This window comes from Nilaparvata lugens, chromosome 7 (assembly GCF_014356525.2).
Source record: "Nilaparvata lugens isolate BPH chromosome 7, ASM1435652v1, whole genome shotgun sequence".
Classification (NCBI taxonomy): domain Eukaryota; kingdom Metazoa; phylum Arthropoda; class Insecta; order Hemiptera; family Delphacidae; genus Nilaparvata; species Nilaparvata lugens.
Window position 1 is genome coordinate 35,075,164 of NC_052510.1, and position 16,926 is coordinate 35,092,089.

Here is a 16,926-nt window from a genome sequence, read left to right on the forward strand (position 1 = left end):
ATCAAGTGCAACGCCTCTTATTCCCAATTTTTCCAATTTGTGGAATAGGTTAAAGTGTGGAACTGTATCAAATGCTTTTGATAAATCAAGGAAAATAGCCATTGTCTTTTTATTTTTATTCATATTTCCGATCACTAAATTTATAAAATGACTCAGTGCATCCTCTGTGCTTTTGTTTTTCTGAAAGCCGAATTGATTTGATTCTAATATATTATATTACTTTGTTAAATAATCCAGTAGGTGGTTTTTATAAAAGTTTTTCTGTTATTTTGGCTAAGTTTCTTAATAGACTGATATGCCTATAATTTGACGGATCATTCTTATCACCCTTCTTAAATATTGGTTTGATTCTAGCAATCTTAAAATGTTTTTGGAAATTCAGCAGTCAAGGAAATTGTGTTTATTATAAGTGAAATCTGCAAAGATTTGTACAGCTATTTGTTTTAGAGTAATGTTGCTAATTTCATCAATCCCGGGGTTAGAATTTTTTTTTGGACATTTTATTACGCCCTCAACTTTTAGCGGAGAGACCGGAGCCTTGAATATGATGTTCAATTTACAAAATGATGTTCAGATTTTGAATATTTTAGTTCAACTAGTCTATTAGATTTTAGAATTCCCCTACACAAGCAAAGAAAATGTTCAATGTTTGGGCATCAATATTAATTTTCTCATTTTTTACAAACTTTCCATTGATAATTTCATTTATTCCTTTCCAACGTTATTTTGGGTTTCCTTTGCAATTATTTATTTGGTTTCTATAATATATTTCTTTCGCCTTTTTGATTGATTCGACCAATATTTTCCTATAATCTTTCAGATCCTGCTTGAGTTTTGAGTTAAAAGGTTCACTTTTTAGTTTCTTATACATTTTATCTTTTGTATTTATTGATTTTATCAGTCCTGGTATAATCCATGGATTCAAAGGTCTATTTATGTGGGATATAGAAATATCATAGCTTGACAATTGAATGTGGTTGTTAAGAGTATTAACGAAATGTTCAATCATATTATCTATATTATCAAAGTTATTATTTAAAATCTGGGACCAAGTTTCTATGCTCAGGCTCTCTCTCAGCTTGATATAATCGATTTTTCTAACTTTCCTCGGCACTATCTCTTCTCTGATAATGTTAATCTGATAGCCAATGTGAAGAGAAATCGAAAAGTGATCTGTGATATTAGTCTTCAAAACATTGGCCTTCATATCCACCACCAATCTGACATTAGTTCTTAGAAAAATGTGATCGATACAAGATGCTGTGAACTCCGTGATCCTCGTATTACTATTGATAAGGGACTTCAAACCATTTTTACTTAAAATATAGATATACTCAGCAATAAATTTGTCTAAGTGATTTAAGTTCAAGTTGATGTCACCTGCCAGACAGACATCAGTATTATTTGGAATGCTACTTATGTAGTCATCTAAGCTTGCCAAGAATTCAGAAACCTGACTATTTGGTGAACGATAAACTCCCAACAATCTTAGAAACTTCCCACTCATAGTTTTAACATCGAGACAAACAGAATTACATTCATCGATATCACAATTTACCACATTAAAATTAATATTTTCCTATATTTAACATATTTAATATGTTTCCTATATTTTAATATTTAAAATACAGTATATACATAGGCTATCCCATTTATTCAGTTTAGAGCATTTATTTATCGATTTGTATCCCGGAATATTGGAAGAAAAGAGTGCATCCTCACTAATCCATGTTTCTGTAAGTACAATTATGTCATACATAGTTTTGCTGTCTTGAAGGCAGCATACCAATTCATCAAAATTTTTATTTAGACTACGTATGTTCATAACAAATATATTATAGAAAGTTACATCAGCAATATTGCAAGAGGGTACATAGTTAAGATAGTCATCTATTTCTTCAGTTGAATGGTTATCGGTATCATACAATTCAAAAAGTTCCTCTATTTCCATAATTAGTATGAAACTGATACAATGCATTCTCTCCAAGATCAGAGATCTCTTTAAGAATGACATTTAGCCTTATATGGGCCTTGAAACAATTGTAATTACTATTGTAATTTTTAAAATAGCCACCACAATGATTAATTCGGTGTTTATCGAAATCCAAAATATTATTACAAACGTTATAATAATCAAGGTAGAGATAGTGAAATTGTTCGAAATAGCTGAAAGAGAGAAAGTATTTCTGAAAAAGCATCGACCAACGGTGCTCTTCTTATCTTCCAAGTGATTACACCTATCTATCATAATCGTATTTACAAACAGTCCACTACCGACAGCGTCTGCAGAAAGTTCAGGAATATCAGTGAAAAAAGTAATTGCATGCGCGATAGGAGAAAATCCGTCAAAAACCAGTACATTATTGTCCATATTACCAAATAACAAGTGATAAAATATATCATTGATCCTATTTGGACTGCCTGGCAAGACTTTGAAGCTGAGAAATTCTGTTAATCTTGATTGCTCTAACCTGCTCGTTCTTCCTGATAAGAATTTTATTGTTTGATACCCACACGAACTTGTAATCATGAATTTTACAAAACTGTTTGGCCTCAAACAAAAGTTTTCGGTATGTTGGAGAAAGATTATCCACAATATAAACAGGTCCGTCCGGTAGATTCTAATTGATTCGTTGAGTCCGAAAGCCTCCTTGTGCCTTTGTTTTCGCATGCATCTCTTTGTATTTCTTCATCCATGTCTGCTTTGTAATTCTCGAGTTGAAAGAAACTATAATTGATGGTATTTTCTCTTTTGATGACGGCAAACGGTGAGCGACATTTATCTCAGATATATTGTAATCTATATTCAAAACATTTAAAGTCTGTTTTATCATTTCGTACACATCCTCATTAGCAGTAGATTGTATACCCTGTATTTCGATATTATTAGCTCTTGAATATTGTTGCAGTTCATTCAGCTGAATCTCCAAGTCACTGATATTTGATTTTAAAATCGTATTTTCCTTTTGAAGTGCACTTTTATCCCTCATCTCCTCCACCGTCTTAGAAAAATCTTCAATCTTGGCTGAGAAGAATTCTATGGACTTACGTGGCTCCGATACACTTTCATTGATTTTCTTAAGCTCCGAAGTTATTATCGGCTGGCTGATAGTTTGCCGCACTTCATTTAATAATTCTTTTTTGAAGTCGTTCGAAATTAGAGGAAATTCATTGTCGGGCATTTTTGATTCACTGAATTTACAATTTAGACACTTCCAACGTTTCAAAGACTCCTTGGACAGTTTTTTGAAGTTCACCCACTTCAATTTATCACACGCGAAGTGGTAGACTAGCTCACAAGTTGAACACTTGAGCAAATTCTTAAGATCATAAAATTTATCACATGAACACTCGCATCTTTGCACTCCGAATACAATACTACAGCAATTAACAGTATTTCACAGAAAACTGTGCTTGTACAAAATTCATTAGTAATTATTGGGAATGATTCAATATATGTTGACCATTGCATTCAGTCCATTATTAATTTATTTATTTATTCATATACAAATACAATAGGTATTGTATATAGGTAAAGACAACAGGCATTCGCTCAAAACTGTTCTAAACCTTAATTTGGAATACACAGTCCAAAGGTTAACGGAAGAAATGACATGCTCTTAGCTTTTGTGATTGATTTCTCAAAAATTCCCCATAGTAGCCTATCACTATTACAAATATTGAACTTTGATATTTTTTTCGTGAAAACTGTGCTTGTACAAAATTCATTCGAGATCAATGATGATTGTATATTTGTTTAACATTGCATTCAGTCCAGAATAACAGAAGAAATGCCATGCACTTGACTTTTGTGGTTGATTTTTCAAGAATTCCCCATAGTATCACTATTACAAATATTGAACTTTGATATTATTTTCGGGAAAACTGTGCTTGTACAAAACTCATTCTTGTTCTAAAATGATTCGATATGTATAACAAATTGCATTCAGTCCAGAATAACAGAAGAAATGTCATCCACTTGCCTTTGTGGGAGATTATTCAAGAATTCCGAAGAGGACACCTATAACTGGTATTGAACTTTGAAATCTTTTTTCGTGAAAAGTGTGCTTGTACAAAATTCATTCGTGATCAGGAATGATTCCATATATGTTTATCATTGCATTCAGTCCAGAATAACAGAAGAAATGCCATGCACTTGACCTTTGTGGTTGATTATTCAAGAATGCCCCATAGTATCACTATTACAAATATTTGTTTTTTGAATATATTTGAATTTTGTTTTTTAATTTAATTATATGAAACAAAATATAAGGTATGACTTCAACAAAAGTGATATAAATTGAAGGAATCCACTTCTGTATTACTTAAAGTTCATTTGGACAGGTTTAATACCAAAAGTCCCATGCAGGCAGTGAGTTAGAAATTCCGAAAACAAAAGTGTGGCGATTTCTTCGTAAACGTTTATAATTCAAACCATACCATATTCAATTACTGCAGCTTCTATCTGATGGAGATAAAACACGTAGGCTTCATTTTGGTTTAGAGTTACATCAAAAGGTGCATTTGGATGAAGGTTTTCTAGAGAAGATAATTTTAAGCGATGAAGCAACGATTCATATCAGCGGCAAAGTAAATTGTCATAAAGTGCGAGTTTGGGGAAGTGAAAACCCACATCCTTATGAGGAACACGTTCGGGATTCTCCGAAAGTAAAAAAACATTTTTTGCGCGATCTCTCGTGAGGCAGTGTATGGGCCGTTCTTTTTTGCAGAAACGACAGTAAACGGCATGACGTAACTGGACATGTTGCAATTATGGCTTATGCCTCAGCTATAATTGACTTCATTTTCCAGCAAGACGGGTTTTCTGTCAATTTTCATAACGAGGTTCGTCGGTACCTTAACACTGGATGTACCTTAACAGCGGTCTTGACGCTGGATAGGATGGATAGGACGCGCGTCTGAGGAACACCAACAAATTTTGCTATGGCCACCAAGATTACCAGACCTTACGCCATGTGACTTCTTACTCTGGGGCTATGTGAAAGACAAGGTCTTCACCCTACCAATGCCGAACGATGTCGCTGAGATGGAGGATCGCATAATCAATGAGGTCACCTCTATCGAAAAGGACATGTTAGGGCGTGTTTGGCAAGAGCTAGACTTTCGTTTGACGTATGCCGTGTCACCAAAGGAGCACACATTGAACATTTATAGATGTTGAAAAAACTGATTGAATCCCTGCATCTGCACATACAACTTTCATTTAGGTAAGTGGAATAGCCTTCCTGTAGTGAATTTTCGTAACGCCGAAGAACATTTTGAAACTCCCGTATTTATTAAATACATAATTATATTATACCTGTATCAAGAAATAATTTACTTACTGTGATTCATCTTGTGAGGTGTCTCTTCATTGTTAGTGTCCTCATCTTGGTCACTCGCTGAAGAGGACATTGTGTATTTCACTTCTTTCTTAACAACTCTCGTTTGCATTCCTGTTTGGAAAGTAAACATAAAAAAAATCTATTCACTGGAAAAGGGGACAATTTAATGTCTTATGTGGATTACATAAATTACTGTCATGTCACTAGTAAACATTAAATACATTTTATTCCCGACCTGAATGAATTGTAATGAAACTGCACTCGAATGCACGATGGATATAATTATGCTGCCATAATTTTAATATGTTATTTAGGAGTGATCCGTGGTCTAGTGGATAGAGTGCTTGCCTAGCAGCCTACAAATACCCGGTTCAAACCTGCTCATTACCAACAGTTTTTGAACAGGTCACTCCCGTGTTATCGGATGGGCACGTTAAACTGTCGGTCCCGGTTGAAGTATGACAGTCGTGAAGCTCATTGCCGGCTCAAATGATATATCCAGGCGAGATGGAACTTCCGTTAGCAACTCCCCAACAATAAAAGCCATACGAATATTATTACCGTATTATTGTTATATAATAATTATATTCAATATTGCGTAATAAGAACTGATTTCATGGTGGAATGTACGATTAGTAATGCTGAATAAGATGAAACGATCACAAGTTTGATTAATCCAGTGGTTCCTATGAATACTAGTGGGTTCACTGGGCTCATGAACTATCATTCTAATTTTGAAATCTATAGCTTTTGTAAGCTCTTCTGAAAGATTTGAAAAACCCAGAAACAATGTTTTGAAGAAATTTTGCTACCTACTGGAAAACCTTGCTTTGAACTGAATTCAAACTCCATTATCACTTCATCACATTTTTTACTGTGATGATTGCACGAGATTAGCCTTATCCTATATCTCGCCTCAAAAGACGAAAATTGCCGCCTTCAATCAGCTGTTGTCCATTTATGAGAATATTGGTGGAGTTCAAAGCCACTGATCGGTGAGTGAACGATGAGATCGGTGAGTGAACGTGGCTCTGAACGAACCACTGTTTGGTCGTTGAACGATGCATAGACTCACATGCAGCGCTACTGTACTTGCAATTGAAATCGGCCATTGAGGGGACAACCAGGAAGATTATTACATACTAAAGATCTTGAAGATTTTTGTGATCTATAATATTACAAAAAAATGTTTATTATACATCTCGCGCTAAAATACCTCAATGGAACCTTTAATTTCAAGTAAGAGCTAGCATTGGGATGGCATAGGCATTGTGCGTTTATAGGTACCTCTTCAAGGTCTTTGGTCTAACTGATGAAAAAAAAGCATCATATCCGGTTCGTTCACTGATCAGTTAATCGTACTTTCCACCGATGGAAAAGAACGTAAATAGAGTAGCTGAACGTAAACAGACATGGCTGAATACGTGGTTGTTTACAAATAATGAACTCCATTATAATGTATTTGGGAGCAGAGAAACGCATTCACAAACATAAATTCAATAACATTTAAAATATTGTTCACCACACTGCACAGAAAGCAGCTGTTTTCCAGTCCCTACGTAGATCTGAAAGACATTGTTTGCAGACGACTCTTGTCTGACGTCAGAACAGGTTTCTTTCCGGCCTAGGCCAGAAAGAGTACCCTTTCCAGCCGCTAACATGGAACTAAGAAAGGTGATCAAAAAACTTGCTAGAGCTATCACCTTCCACTCCTGCTTTCGGAAGTGCTTAGTAAACAACCATTCTCATATATATTGTTTATTTTTGTGTGTGGCGAAAAATAGCGTTCGCACCACGGGCAAAAATGTTTTTCCGGCTCTCAATCTTTTCTCAAAAAAAATCTCATTTTCTGCTCTAGGTGCGAAAATACTATTACAAAGCATTTAAAACAACTCCAATCACCTGATGGTTTTCCATTTTAATTGATTACAATAAGATAGGTTAAGTTCTAGTTTTGTTTGAAAAATATGATCAACAGGGGAAACATCTGTCAGTCATGACTCATGAGCAACCGTTCAGCCACAGAATACACACAAAATGGTATCAATCTAACCAAGATTTGAGTGCACCAAGACCACGACACATAACTGCATCATCTTGTTAGAAATTAAAACTACTGCTGTATAAAGTTACGCGCACACAGATCGTCATCGGACGGACGGCACGCATCGGACGGATCGTACTTTTTTGAGGTGCTGCGCACACTAGTCGTCATCGGATCATTGACATTTTAGTTCATTGCGACGTATGTCAAGTCGAGTGTGAATTAGGAATTAAATGAACAAATATTACAGTATATACGTAAAGGATAGCAGGAGCGAAGAAGAAGTTATAATTGTTATTTGCTTGTTAGACGAAGATGAAGAAGAGGTACAGCGACGTAGGAAGAGAAAACGAAAAATGTGGATCCATACAATTAATCAGAAAAGGATAGAATACGGCGAATTTAATCATCTGCTTCCTGATTTAATTGAAGACGAAGTTAAATTTTTTAGATACTTCCGCATGTCGCAAGTAATGTTTTTTGAGGTTTTGAATATCCTCAGACAACATATATAGTTAAACTGAACACCACTTATGCGATTGAGCCTGAACAGAGATTAGCAATCTGCTTAAGGTACGTATTTTAAAACTTTCAAGTTAACCATTTCATTTCTGGTTTTCTATATTTCGATTAAAAACTTCTGAAGACGTATAAATTAGCATTGACATAAGGCAAAATTAGTCCCTCTCTTAAGTGACATTATGCATAATATCGTATGTTCTTTTTTGGTGAGATTATGAAATTCTATTTATTCTAATATTATAATACACTAAATATACATTACAAACCAATTATAGTACATTTATGTAATACAGTATATTAATAGCTGATATTTTACTCTACTGTATTTTGGTACATTGTTATGTTAAGGACATAGTTAGTTTTGATACTGATTTAGGACATATTTTATAATAATTAAAACTCTAGTATATATTTGAATAAAAAATTAAAACCCTATAAAATATTTATTTCTACATTCTACAGAATATACAAGGGAATAAATAAATGCCGGTGAGTCATTCAATCCGATCGGAGCCGTCGGCTTCAATGCTCTTCTCGGAATTCCTGACGGCATTTCCGATCTACGATGCGTACGATGCGGATAGGTATGCGCACTCCAATTGAAAACAATGCATCAAATCTAATCTTCCGATGCGTGCCGTCCGTCCGAAGACGATCTGTGTGCGCCTACCTTTACAATGCTACACTTTCTTTCAAGATGGCTGATTATGACGTCAAGATATTAGCCGACTTTCCATTCTGTGGTTCATCTATGATCACTAATCTGTGATCAGGTTTTTTACTGAACGTAAAAAAACCCGATGGAATTGATCAGTGGCTTTGAACTCAACCATTATTGTAATTTCTTCACTGAGAGAATCCGCATAATAATTTGCAAAAATACCGCCGATATTCTTTCAGCTGTTCTATTGGAATCCCTGGTTGGAATCAATTTACGATATTCCATATGACTTTTGTATGATTTTTTCTCTCAAAATTGTTGAATAATCATCGTATATCTATAGCATATACAATACATAGTTATATTGATGGAATATTCTCATTTCTCGTCTGAAAAAGGACGATGGAGTCGGTAAATTTTGCTGTCCAACGAACTTAATATTTAAAAAGGTTCGAAGAATATATTAAAAATTTGAACTTGATTGATCAAAGCGTTCAAAACTTACTGTGAAACATAAAAATAGACGGAGAACGATATTGGTCTACAGTTAAAAGTAGAAACTCGTTCAATTAAAATCTCAAATCATATATAATAATTGATAATAAGTCTTTCAATGTGAATAATCAAGACAAATTCGCTAGCTTATTGTCAGTACAACTCCATCATAATCACTGTTTTACTATATATTTATATTGGAATTATGTTTGCAGTAAATTATTAAACTAATAATTCAATAGTACTAAAAATTAATTTTTTTCATAAATCGAATAAAATAATATTATTAAAACTTGAAAAAATTTCAATAATTTCTACTAAATAATATAACTTCTACGATTTGATACACTGACTAAGGTTGAATGATAATGATAATCACACAGTTTACTGTGGAAATTGAAGAATTTCTACAAATAATAAGCTATATGAGAGATTTAATTCAAAAGTATGCGTAGCACACATCCTCATATTTTATGATGATGTGGACAAATAATATAGTTGTTACGTTGAGAAATAAAAAAACATAAACGAATTGATATAAATATTAATAATAATAATATTTATTAATGGAGACATATTTATGATTGGAGTCAATAATATGTATTAATTACGGCTAAAATTCAGAAAATAATTGGAAAAGAGTGTTTGAGAGACATATATCAAAGCAAAATGAACTTAGTTGAATAATAATCAACAAAATAATTTTAATAATGATGTGTCATAAGAAGTAAGTTCATGCACCTAGGCTATAATAGATGAGCGGAAATAGAAATTTAAAGCTTAGGATAAGTGAGTTTCAAGCCACCATATTCCAGTTAAAAAAAAGTTATCATAAATATAAGGATTTTTTTGGAACTAATACATCAATCTATTGTTAGCATTAGCGTTAAAGGTTCAAGAATTGATTGAAATCAGTAACAATACACATTTTAATGAATCTGAGTTTCCAAAAGCAATTAAATGGTTATTTAAAGATTCATTTCATGTCAATTATATGATTCTTAAAACCAGATTAATGCCAGAGTAATGTCCAGTGCCTTTAACAAAATTAGTTCAAAAGCAGATAAAATAGAACATTTTGAACCAAAGATACGAGGCTGAGAGAGGATTGCCTTTCACATAAGAATAGAAAATAGTGAATTAGATGAAGGGATTATAGCTAAGTGAATGAGTAAAAAACCTTCAAGCCATTAAAATGAATCAATTGATTTGTTGGTTCTTAGTTGCGAGCTAAGTGCGTTGTCTGCAAGCATGCTTAATTATCGAATGATAATTACCACTCGGCTTATTAAATGAATGTGGCTGATTTTCATTATTGGGCCAGTCTTTGGAAACTTTCTTTTGAACAAATCGCCTTGGTAAACCACCTGATGCATAAATATGTATGTAATAAAGTAACTTCATGTAATAAAAAAACGTTTTATAAAATCGAAGAATAATAATTATTATAAATACAATAAGTTTTCTAGAATGCATTGGATCACAGTTTTATCTGTAAAACATCTAAGAAGATATAACATAAATAATGCATAATAATGATAATGCATGGTTATGAACAAATTTAGATTCATAGAAACGGAACTTACAGTATGAACAATAAAATATTACTTTGAATGTTGGATATTTTCAAGTTACATTTGAATGTTACACTAAAAATGTTGAGATTACTACTTCTACTTGTAAGTGAAGGGGTCAGAACCGAAATTATGTACACTATTTATACGTCTAATAGCAATTATTTTAAATAATCACCAAAATTTACTTCACCAAAATTCAGCACTATTATTTATTTAGTCCAAATGATCAATTTGTGAGTACTCTGACTCTTGTAATTTTTATTTTTTGCTATCGATATGTATGAAATGTTAATAACTATAGCAAAGATGTTCAATAAATAATTTAATTTTATTCTAACCCGATAGGGAGAGAGTCCCAGGAATATTTACTTGCTTGGTAATTATCTGTTGTACTGATTTTGGTATCACAAACTTACTGTATTCCGAAATTTCCAAATTGAAACTTGTTTCTTGTTTGAAAATTGTTTAAAAATTTGAATGAAAGTAGTACTCACGGTCATTTTTGGAAGGTTTAGATGAACTAGTTTTGGGTGATTGAAGCTCCTCATCACTGTCGGATGCCACACCGTTGTCAGTTTGGGCGACCGCCTTCTTCCTTGGCGGCTTTGTTTTCCTCATTTTTCGCCCTCAACAGGAAAACATAATTATTGTCAATTTCTAGATGTTACAAATTACGACTCAACAATAATAGCCAGAATGCTCATTTATAAGACACAATCCTATTATATTGAGCGAGCAATTTCTGTATATTTTTTATATTTGATTATTTATATTTATGGTTATTTATGTCCTACGGATTTCAAAAACGGCTCTAACGATTTTCACGAGATTTGAAACGTAGTAGGTTTATGATAAAAAAATCGATTGGACTAGGTCTTATCCCTGGGAAAACTTGCTGAAGGACGTAAAAATGATAATAATTATTCATCCTTGGAAAAACAGATGATAATTTCGTCGTATGTCGATAACAGAAGATGCGAGTGCCTGTGTGGGAGAGAGACAGAATCATGTTCAGCTGTTAAATCAATCATCTTATTTCACGAGAAATATTATCTAGAAATTTTAATAGACTTGATCAAAATAATCTGATTTGTTGACATGGCATGGTATATCATTCTAAATTAGAGTATATCATAATTTTCAAAGTTAATAATTATTTTACAGTTTTAAGTGGTTAGTGAGTATTATTTTGTTATTCAATTTGGTTTGTAAACAATCTAAATTAGAACTTCTGTTTTCAAATGTTTGGACTGAAAATTGGACCTGAATTCAAGTGTATGGAACATGACCTACTTTTAGGACTATTTATAGTGTATAAATCAAAATTCGGGAAAGAAACAGTTTTGGCTGTGCCTGTTAGTCCTTTCCCAATTATTTTTAAGAATTGTGATCTGTTTATCAATAAATAAATAACGAGCGAAGCTCGGTGTCCCGATATTAAGTAATTATTAGAGAAGTAAGAAATATATAACATGCCAATTTGATGAGCCAGCAGAATAATTATTTTATCAAACCAGATTGATATAATGATGGCCTCATCAACTTTTAATTGTAGAGATACTATTCACTACAGTATTTTACAATTATTCGCATTTGTATTATTCAGCAATTTGTTTGCATTTGATAATTTAAGGATCATTCCTTTTTATCAATGGTATGTAGTATAGAATTGGAAATGAAGGCTCATTGTAGCAGAGGGTCTGCAGCGTTATAATGTCGCCCAGTCGAGAATCAAATGAACTAAGCCATTATATTGCATTTTATTCTCCAAATTGCACATTAAAATTTCAATTGCTATAAAATACTTCTCTGATCATTAGAACACAACACAAATACAACTCTGTCTTGATGCAACACTGGGACTCAGATGTAACCAAATAAATAACAATGATCATCTCATTGTATCACTAATTTATAGTGACCTGAAACATATAAATTAGTTAAAAACAATATCGGAATAGAAAGTTTCCATAAGTTTCTGAATGCAACAATCAACAAATGCAATGAGATATTAATTTGCACAATACAAAATTATGCATACCACAGCAACACATCATTGTTAGATCCCAGGATTCGTGACATTCATTCCATCCTCATCGTTTCCGTTTTTTGTGTTTATTATCCAAATATTACGTACGAATAATACCAACATAATGCAATTCAAAAGAAAAACCTAACCTTCCTAACCTATCCTTTTACTTTTGAAACATAATCAAACTTAACCTTTTAGTGCAAGTTCATCTAACCTTATGGACAGGATGACCTGAAATCCAGAAGAACTGAACCCTTCCCCCCAGGATGTATGTAAAGTATACATTTCCTTACCTCTATTTTGCCTTCTTGAAGACCTCCACTTCTGGAGTAGATCGTCCATTAATTTTTCAGCTAGATTCGCCATTCTAGAGGTCATTCCGTAAATCTGAAATTTAATGCCAACAAAGAGCTTAGTTAATACAGTACGTTAATACAGAGTGCAGATAAATAAACATAGTAAATTAATGATATTGCCAAACTATAATGAGCTGATGAGTTTCAAGACATTCAGTGGAAATAATAATCTTACATTTGACAAAGTTGAACGTGTTTTGCTGGTTGTTATAATGCAAACATAGTATGAAAATATTGAAAATAGAAATACTATTACACTGTTACACAGAATGATTGATTATATGATTATTTCTCCAGTAACTCACCCTAGATCTAGGGTCGGGCGAATACTTTTTAGAGTTGATGAATATGAGCTGTACATCCTTGTAGAATTCTTTGTGGTTTTCGTAGTTGTTGCCTCTCAACTCCTCGCGTACGGTCCACAAATCCATTGGTGTGCTCACGATTTTGTCGTAGTCGGGATGTTCCAGCCGATCAACAGGTTCCCTATAGAACAACAAACAAATAAACCAAACTTGTCGAGTAAAGTCAACAACTCTGTTAATTCTCAAGAAATTAATCACAGATTTGTATAAAAAAAATATTCTGACAACCAGTCTGAAAAAATCAGTAATTCGGCACATATGATGGATTATTTTATAAGAATGATTGATTTGAAGAATATAAAAAAACTATTTCAAGATTGAGTAATGAAAAGTGAACTTGTTTTGGGGCGTATCTTGTCTTCTTCTATAAATTTAGTATTCTGCCTAATTGCTTCATCCAATAGATTTAATTGTCTAAACATTCATCAACCAGAACTTACTGATGAGGTGATTAGGGCCCAATTTCAAAGATATTTATTTATTATAATTGACTTTGAATCTATAGGTTTCATTAGATTTAATTTGTGTCCTAGAAACCGAGCCTACATAATATAATTAGAGAAAAAACATGAATATAAATATATATATATATATAAGTTTGTATTACTAGTTATTCTAATAGTTTCAGTGGAAAAAATATTGGAGTCTTTTCATTTATATATATATATATATATAAATTAAAACAGGAGACACGATATAAATATATTGAAAACACTTGAAAACTTACATTAGAAATGGGGGAAATTTTCGGAGACTGTGTCTCCTTTCTCAACCAAGAAGACTGCAGTTTTCTTGGTTGAGAAAGGAGACACAGTCTCCGAAAATTTCCCCCATTTCTAATGTAAGTTTTTAAGTGTTTTCAATCTATTTATATCGTGTCTCCTGTTTTAATTTATATTACAAACTTTAAAGTGTCTTCTGTTATGTGCTATATATATATATATATATATATATATATATATATATATATATACGTATACAGACGCGCCAATTCTGACCCTTTTCGTATGAAAACACTACAATTCTGGCCTCGACCATACAATTCAGACCCGTCCTTTACAATTCTGACCCTATGCATTTTATACATTGTGTATTATTTAATTTGATGATTTTTGCACCTACACTAACTCATTTTCTCTCTCTCTTGTTGTCCTCTCTCTTTCTCTCTCTTTATCACTCTCCCTCAGTCTCTCTTTCCCTCTCTCTCACTCTCTCTCTCTCTCTCTCTCTCTCTCTCTCTCTCTCTCTCTCTCTCTCTCTCTCTCTCTCTCTCTCTTTGTTTCTTATTCCAACTCTTCCTCGAGTGGATCTTAGCATCCTTATTCTATATCCCTTCCCCTCTCTTTTGAATCATTATTTCCTCTTCATAATTCCCTTATTAGAATTATTATTATTTCTTCATGAACTTTCATAATCATATTATCTTGTTATTTACATTGACTAATCTCTTTTGTACAATAATTTCCCTTTGTTATTAACATTATTTTTGGATTTAAATCTACAAATCTTTTTCCTAATAATTACTTTCACCCCCTCATTATTCCAATTATTATATCTTATCGATTCTCTAATTAATGGGAATTAACTTTTTCTTTATTTTTTCCTTATTACTATTTACTCTTTTCTGTTAATTGATTCAACTCTGAATGATTTATCGTTTCTATGATTTGGTTTTTACTCATTGATATTTTCAGTCTTAATTTTTTTCGCTTAGACATAATATTTCGTTTGAATTTTCGACTTTCTTTTTTTTACGGTTAAGTGATGAAGGGGAGGGTATGCTTGATACCCTCTCCGAGAATGGACTTCTTAAGGTCCAAACTTCACCGTTTCATGTGAAAACATTACAGTAGTACCTTAACTTTTGCATTTTTCATCATTTTTCTTGCTCAATATTATTGTAGATCTCATTAGTTTAATATGATTCACCATGTCATTTTAACGCTAGTGGTATTTATTTTTAACGCTAGAACGTAAGTTGAATTATGTTTTGTTAAACACATGAATAAAGGAATCTGAATCTCTCTCCCCCCCCCTCACTCTCTCTCTCTCACTCAAAGAGACTACTGTTAAGAATATACGAAATTTAATTTTGATGTTTTATTTCTTTTCTTAGTTATCAAGAGAACTGTCAAATTTTCTTAAACTTTCGCTAAGAACACTGACTCTTCTTGAATCTTTCAAGTCTTATCTTATGTTATCTTATCTCTCTCTCTCTCTCTCTCTCTCTCTCTCTCTCTCTCTCTCTCTCTCTCTCTCTCTCTGCTAAAGGCAGCTAATCAATCAATCGATCTATCTGTTGTACAACTTGCTCACCAATGCTGCAATGCAGGTTGTTGAAATGTTATAGTTATCGCGGATTTTTGATATTTCAGTTACAGGTAAATACATTTTTTTTTTTTTTTGAAAAAAAATCCAGATAATCTTGCAAGTGAAGAAGATACAAATCAATTATATGCTATACATTTTTTTGATTAGGGCTATGGTTTTCAAGTAATGTATCTTTTTTTGAAAATTCTCCCTGATGGGGTTTGTTAATTTTGGTATCATGTATCATATTTTGAAAGATCTATGTAATTCATGGAAGGAAACTTTCAGAATGGAAGTTTTTTGAACGAAAGGTTTTGTAGCAGTAAAATACTGCGTGATTATGAAGAAAATTCAAACGGCTGTCAGTCAAGAAACAAAAATATCACTGGAATTCAAAGAATTTCAGTCATGAAAATAAATCTTATGATTTTTGAGTACTTTCTCATGGAATTATATTATTTGGGATGAGTTTGATCAACTTTGTGTAGTGGAATTTTGATAAGGGCAATTGGCGCGCGCTGTCTGGTAATGTTCGTTGGCGATTTCCAGAGTCCTGATGGAAAAACTGTTCCTGTTCCCCGGTTATTTCTAGAGGGTTTCTTTTCTCAAGTTTTTCATTGAGTTTTCAATGCATTTTTCTACATTTCTCAAGAAAATTCATACTTGAGAGGGTTAGATAAATGGATGTTTGTCAAGTTTTTCATTCCTGTTTCACATTTTTAAGAACTATTTGGGTAGACTGGAATACAATAATCCTCATAATATCCCAAACAAGTCTCTAATTAATTGAGAAATAACTGAATATTATTTATTAATTCAATTATCGAGTTGATTCACCATTCCGTTAGCTCTAGCTCCGGCTAACAGCCGTTATGCTGGATAGATTGTGAGATAATTTCAAGACTATTATTATTAATATTAGATCGTTGTACAAATGATTATTTTGCAGTGTTTCCAATAATCATGAATAATTTATTATAGATAATCTTTTATAAATAGGTTTGAAATTCGAGTATTGTGTTTCGAGATCAGATTTTTTTCTACTAATTTCATCAATCAATGCCAATTTCAAGCATTTCTCTCTTTCATGTGATTTACATTACTTTTTTTATTAACTATTTATATAATATGATTGTAAAAATTTTTATAGAATTATTCCATTGACTAGAAATAATTATTACTCCGAACTCAAACTCTATTCTAGAGTTAGGTACTTATA

General features: G+C 32.6%; 1 protein-coding gene across 3 annotated transcripts in view; it reads right to left on the reverse strand.

Annotated features, from left to right (window-relative positions):
- Nucleotides 1-16,926, reverse strand: part of LOC111051052 (bromodomain and WD repeat-containing protein 3) — a 124,336-nt gene that overhangs the window by 18,788 nt on the left and 88,622 nt on the right. The window contains exons 24-28 of one of the 3 annotated variants that reach the window (XM_039432622.1): nt 13,338-13,518; nt 12,970-13,063; nt 11,139-11,270; nt 10,345-10,434; nt 5,346-5,456 (exon numbers count right to left, since the gene is read on the reverse strand). In XM_039432622.1, coding sequence (XP_039288556.1) covers nt 5,346-5,456; nt 10,345-10,434; nt 11,139-11,270; nt 12,970-13,063; nt 13,338-13,518 — 608 coding nt within the window. The remainder of the gene's footprint in view (nt 1-5,345; nt 5,457-10,344; nt 10,435-11,138; nt 11,271-12,969; nt 13,064-13,337; nt 13,519-16,926) is intronic. The other 2 variants (XM_039432623.1, XM_039432624.1) reach the window with 2 other exon arrangements.